Source organism: Rhamphochromis longiceps, linkage group LG7 (assembly GCF_057381845.1).
Source record: "Rhamphochromis longiceps isolate RC_006_pf linkage group LG7, R_longiceps_female_GT1.1, whole genome shotgun sequence".
NCBI lineage: Eukaryota > Metazoa > Chordata > Actinopteri > Cichliformes > Cichlidae > Rhamphochromis > Rhamphochromis longiceps.
Genome location: NC_140563.1, coordinates 37,379,203 through 37,385,202, shown reverse-complemented (window position 1 = coordinate 37,385,202; position 6,000 = coordinate 37,379,203). Strand labels below are relative to the sequence as shown.

Below are 6,000 nucleotides of genomic sequence, written 5' to 3'. Positions count from 1 at the left end.
AAGCGGAGAAACAAAAGCAGAAGGCAAGAAGCAAGAACTAAACCAAAAGATATTTAGAGAAAGTGTATACTCCAGGCATCTAGGAGGAGAGGTGTGACAACTTTGGAAGAGCCACAACAGCCTCCAGAAAATTTATATGGATGAAGGTTAAGGGTCAAAGTGCTATTAATCACAGCCCAAGCTGAGGATTAAATAGCCTGCTCTAGCGGGAAGATGAGAGAACCCAGCCTGATCAAGGTGTTTAAAAGGATTGTGTTATGTCTGTCTTATATTACACAGTGAAAGCCCAAGGCAAAACTGTCTACTCAGCTAAGTACAAACAGGATGCCCAATTGCTCTCTCCAGCCCCTTCTGGTGCGCATTCACCCAGCGTGTCAACTCACTTAACATCCTCAGCAGTTATCAATAATCAGATGGAGCTGTGTTTGCATAATGTGGAAGAAAGATGATAGAAAAATTCACACAAACACAACGGACAATCTTCTGGGTAGTCCCCCACCACCCCCACACATAGACACCCCACCCATGCCACTGTACACCACAGAAACATAGACGTTCTCTTTCACACACGTGCACAAACACACCTCGAATCAGTGCCCAGTCAGACTTAATTTCCCTCTCCCTTTTTTTTTTGCACAACTGTCTTTGATCTTTGATGTGCCATGCATTGCATTAATTATGTATCTTGCCTCAGTACAAACGTGGCGAACACCTTCAAGTTTGTAACAGGAGCAGGCTCATCACAGAGGCCTAGAGGATGGCTGCAGGAGGCGTATGCCTACATTCCACTGCTCCAATATGCACCGCATAAGGGAAAATGCAAACCTTGCATCTGAGCTACTCCCCCCTTTCAATCTGTGCCAAAGAAAGGACATTTTTCACCCTCCTGAAACATGTTCCTGGTTCATGTGTGAATGTTGAGGGGGAGGAGGAGCACACAAGGTGGATGTGACATGAATCCACTGGCACTGCACAGATATGGCACAGAGAACAATAACAGAGGAATGATCTAGACTGCACATTGGCCTAATGCAGTGAGGGTTATGCAAATGAGTGTGCTACTGCTTGCTGTAAAGCTACAGCCTAGAGGGGATTCTGTGACTCTAACCTAAACTTTTTTTGTATCTGTGATAAATGCATATTTTGTCCTTTCTAATTTTTCCTTTTTGGAAAGCTAGAGTAGGAATTTAATACATATGACCAGATGTACAGTGGAAGGAGTTGAGGGAAGTAGTGAGAAGTCTTTCCTTGCCCTTTTTTCTTATTGGCCTTCACGATGTATAAATATAATAACTCATTGTTAAGAGTTGGAGTGTGTAGTAATACTCAGTTTCCTTTTTTTCACTGGTTAAAATTTGATTTGTTGAGTATCTAGTGGCAGGAGAAGAAATGTATGGCTTTGTTGACTTTTTCATTCACCATTTGAATGCGCAGAACATTGAAAGAAGAATGTCAAATGTCCTCTTACCAGAGTTCCAAAAAAGTGACTTAAATCTATAAAAGCACATATGAGATGGGACTTAGATTGGTTACAATTCCACCAAAATCCCAGTTCCGGTTGTGTAGCTCAATGTGCTTTTCGTGTTTTCATTTCGTGTTGCCCTCGGCAGTGAGTAAATGCGGTTGAAAAATGTGTCTGCTGAGCCAATAGCCGAGGTTCAACACGTGTGACCAGGTTAAAATAACAAGAGATAAGCGGTGGAAAAAGTAAGTAGCTGCTACTCAGCTGCTGAACTGATTCCACTTGATTTCGAAAACTTTCATATTCGGAATGGACTGCGCCGTGCGGTCTCGTCCACCCTTCTTTACACGCTGCTCATTTCAAAGTTCACGCAGCGAGCCTCCAGTTTCTCTCCGTGTCGCTGCAGCCCGGTCTACGTTTGTGGGAGTACCCCCTGCGCAGGTCCCTTTTGCAGTGCAGATCCAGTAGTTGGAGTTGTACACTGAGCGTGAGAGGGAGAGGAAAGGAGTGTGAGCGCAGCAGCAGAGTGAGCAAACAGAGGTTGAGACATTAGGTTATCTTCGGAGACCATCACACATCGATCTGTCACTTTTACCGCTTTGAGCAAATTCTGTCTTCTTCGAGAAGTCAACAGCAGCAGCAGCAGCAGCGCCCTGGTCTGGTCTATTCGAGCAGCCGCCTGTAGAAAAAACAGAAAACTCCCAAACGCGGTGGTTTCAGCTGGCATGAGCTAACCTACGAGTTAGACATGGAAACCAAACCATTCTTGTCATTGGGTAAGTTTGTTTGTTTAATGACATTGCATCGTTTTAATATGAACGCGGTAGTTTTGTGATCGCACTTGAGTCCGTATATTAGTGTGCAACGTGTCTTCGCTCTGCGTCTCTTTGTCTTTTTCTGATATTTTTTTGCCCCCTTTTCTGTCTTTTGACAGCGCGTGGAGCGAGTTGCCAAAATGCATCTACACGTTTGGGGCTGTTGACGCGGCGGAGCGGCCGTGGCTGTACAGAATTTTACCTCCGACGCGGACTTGTAGTTTATCTTTGTGTCAAAGCAGACTTATCCTCGCGGTGTTGCGCTTATAATTCAGCCGTTTGAGCTGATGACATTTGGCTGTGATACAGATGACAACGCTCGCTGTAGAGCGCGCATTCCTCGCGTGCGCTGCTGTGAAATCAACTCTAGAAAGAAAAAAAGAAGCAAGAAAACTTTACGCTTTGACTTTGGCCGTCGACACTTTTGTAAGTTTCATGAGGGGGAAAAATGCACACCGAGGTGAAGCTTTAAACTAGCAAGCAGGTATTGATAAATTATACGCGTAACAGACACATGTACCTTTTAGAGGACGGGCAATGTATTTATTTGTTTATGTTTTTTTAACTTATGTTACCATCCTTAAAGCAGAATATGCCTCGCTTTTGCGTTGTGGAAGTCTAGCGGTGCGTTGTGTTGAAGTGGCAGTCCTTAATAAAACATAAAGGAAAACAAAAAAACGTGACTTGGTTTACCTCGCGGCTAAATTGACTTCCGTTTGTACTTGTGGTTTAAACAGGCAGTATAAAACTTGGCTCCCGAGCTTAAAATTCTCCTAACATTGCCTGACATCTCCTAGCACACTGCTCAGGTAAACGAACTACTGGCAACCTGAGGCCAGCACACACAGGTGACACAGGTGTAGGAACCTCTGAGTATAGTTTTGTTTGTGTTTTTTAAAGGAGGTGAATTTTCCACTTAAGGTCTCCGTTTGTGAAGGGTCCTGTATGTGACAAATGTCACATTAGTCACATTAATTTTCCAGAAAGTAAAGGAGAACAGGGTATTTACACAGGAGTAATAATTTCTAGTAGCTGATGCAACATATTTTTAATAAGTGCCTGTGTTTTTGTTTAGATCTAATGTTTAAATATTTGGGTCATTTGCATTTTTCCAGCTTAAAGACACAGAACAACGTAAATCATTAATTATGACTGCTACTGTAAGTTTGTCAAAGTGAATGAAACAGACCCTTGTCCCCTGTTCCAGACGGGCACAGAGCTGTAGGCGAGCCCTTTTTATTGTGTCTGCTGCACTTTCATGGGGGCATCGTGTTACACCTTGACACATATCATCAGCTGCCTGTATGCACCAAGGAGATTCACAGGGACTTCTGAGGCACTGGGCGGCTTTCTTCAGTTACAGGCCTCGCTTGCTGACACTGTTGCCACAGCGCCCTTTATGTGGCTTCTCAGAAATACGCTAAACCGCCAGTGTGACACACACTGACAGGCTGTTATTACAGGTGCAAGTGTATTGTGTGTCCATGCTGAAAGTGATTCAAGTTTCACTTTACCTAATTGAGCACCAGAGTGGTCCGTGGAGCGTATATGGAAAACAAAGTGGTATCTGAAAGTCTGTGGTATCTGGCTGGTGTAAGGCTCGACACTTTCCCATCAGAGTTGGCCCACATCTTTCCCTTCAAGCTGCGCTACGTGCTGTATCAGCAACTTCTTCATCGCCTATAGTCTTAATCTGTGTGTCCTTAAATTGCCGTTTATTTTTGCACTTGCTCTATCAAAGGTCCACTCGAGCGCTTATTGTTAATTCAAGGACGCCGTTATCTGCAAAGTCCTTGAATTTATTGATTAAGCGCTTACCCGGGTAATTATCTGTCATACCACATTAGAAATTGTGATACTGTTTCAGATGACACACGGTACATTTTACAATTATAGATCGCTTGTTGGCTGCGATGACGACACCTCTCTTTGGCACCGTATGTCCAGTACTGGATGCTCATGCGCTGCCTAATCCCACTGTCTACCATCCTCCATTCATATCTGGCAATAAACTGTGGCGACTGAATGGATGACATTAAAAGGAGAATGTGTCCTTTTGTCCGAGAATTACTGGGCTTAGAGTCTGTCAGTGAAATAAACATTTTGGAACATGAAAGGAAAGGAGAGGTTTTTAACCATGCCGAATTCAAGTCTTTTTTCCTCTCAAAGTCATTTGCTCCATAAGTATTGAGTGTCTGTTTGGTTGATTATTTCATGGCTAATATGTCAACATCTAGGAAGTCTTTCTTAATGAAATCTCACCAGCTAAATGTTGTGCGTGCCCGGCTATTATTGGTCATATTGACTTTTGTTTATAATTAATTATATCAGTGGTCGAAAATGAGAAGATGCTGTAGAGTATGTTATTCACAGTGTAGTGCATTCAGAGGCACATTTGGACAATTAAATAAAATTGTCCTGATTACAGTAAGTCACAGACTACTGTAAGAAATGTAGAGCCATATTTATAATTAATTGTGTATTTGATGCATCAAATATATAGCATAGCATCTTTACTTATAACGCACTAAAATTAAAAAATAATATAATTAATAAGAAACGTAATAAGAGACATCAACAAGTCCTGCTGTGCTGAAAGCCAAGGTAAATAGATATGTTTTAAGACGTGATTTAAAAACAGCAAATATGTATATGATGGAAACAGATGAAATGTTTCCAAACAGAAAAAAGTCTTTAACAAAAGAATTGATTTAATAAAAACAAAACAAAACTAATTGACAAGTATATCAGTTTGTGGTTTTCACATTTACCTAACAAGTGAAAGATTCCTGGTTTGATTGTGGGAGCTGTTCACAAAGTGTGGTGACTCTTTGTGAATAAGACAGCGATAAAGTTCCCTTTTGCTAATTTTAGTCTGCCTTTCAGATCACTCAGATCAATTTTTTAAGTAATTTTTGGCCCGCTTCATTTTAGATGTTGTCTGTATAGTGAGTTGTGCTTCAAGCAGATGCAGAATTTAAAAAGAAAAAAGAAAAAAAAAGTTTGGTGATAGACGTTGCATGCAAGGTGCAGGGTGTTACTTTTTATAATGAAACTTTGTTTTATTCAGGCATGGTAGTCAAATTACTGTCTGCATGGTAGCGATGGTGTAGAACTGAAAAAAAGTTCAGTCAGACCTGTATTTCAAACAAGGCTACCTGGGCATACAGTCCCAATAAACACAAGCATATTCCTAAACTATGTTGATGTAAAATTCTAATTTCCCTTTGTAGTCATTAATGGGACTAAATTTAATATCCTTTATTTAAAGCCATGGTTGCGTGATGCTTTGATCACAGTGCACACGTTTACATTTGGGATGGACTTGACTAGCTGCATTCTTTTCCTAATTAATAGGTGTCACTGCTAACAATAATACACTACTGCATCGTTGGAATCACAATAGAGAGAGTAACAATATGAAGTACATCATTCAGACACACACACATCTTTAGGTTTTCAACAGTTTTCTACTAAAAAGTCTCATCTTTTCCAGCTGTTGCAGCAGTCTCCCTCCACTACTCATGCACCGTTGCCTTTGCGCCACCTTTTCTGCGCACGAGGGTTCAAAAATTGGGAGATATCTGGCCAGCCAAAGTGCCACCAAAGTGAGCTGTAATCACATGGTGGCAAGCACAAACTAAGCTTAACACTATTGCAAAGCGTCTGATTGCTCACTCTAGGCCTGCTGAAGAGGTGTTTGTTGTTTTTCCCGAGTTCAAT

The 6,000-nt window shown here is 41.6% G+C and overlaps 1 protein-coding gene across 2 annotated transcripts in view; it reads left to right on the top strand.

The window, feature by feature from the left end:
- The first annotated feature begins 1,801 nt into the window (after positions 1–1,801).
- rxraa (retinoid X receptor, alpha a) overlaps positions 1,802–6,000 on the top strand; it is a 115,456-nt gene continuing 111,257 nt past the window's right edge. The window contains exon 1 of one of the 2 annotated variants that reach the window (XM_085413560.1): positions 1,802–2,238. In XM_085413560.1, the coding sequence (XP_085269686.1) occupies positions 2,211–2,238 (28 nt within the window). In that variant the 5' untranslated portion in view covers positions 1,802–2,210. The remainder of the gene's footprint in view (positions 2,239–6,000) is intronic. The other variant, XM_085413561.1, reaches the window with a different exon arrangement.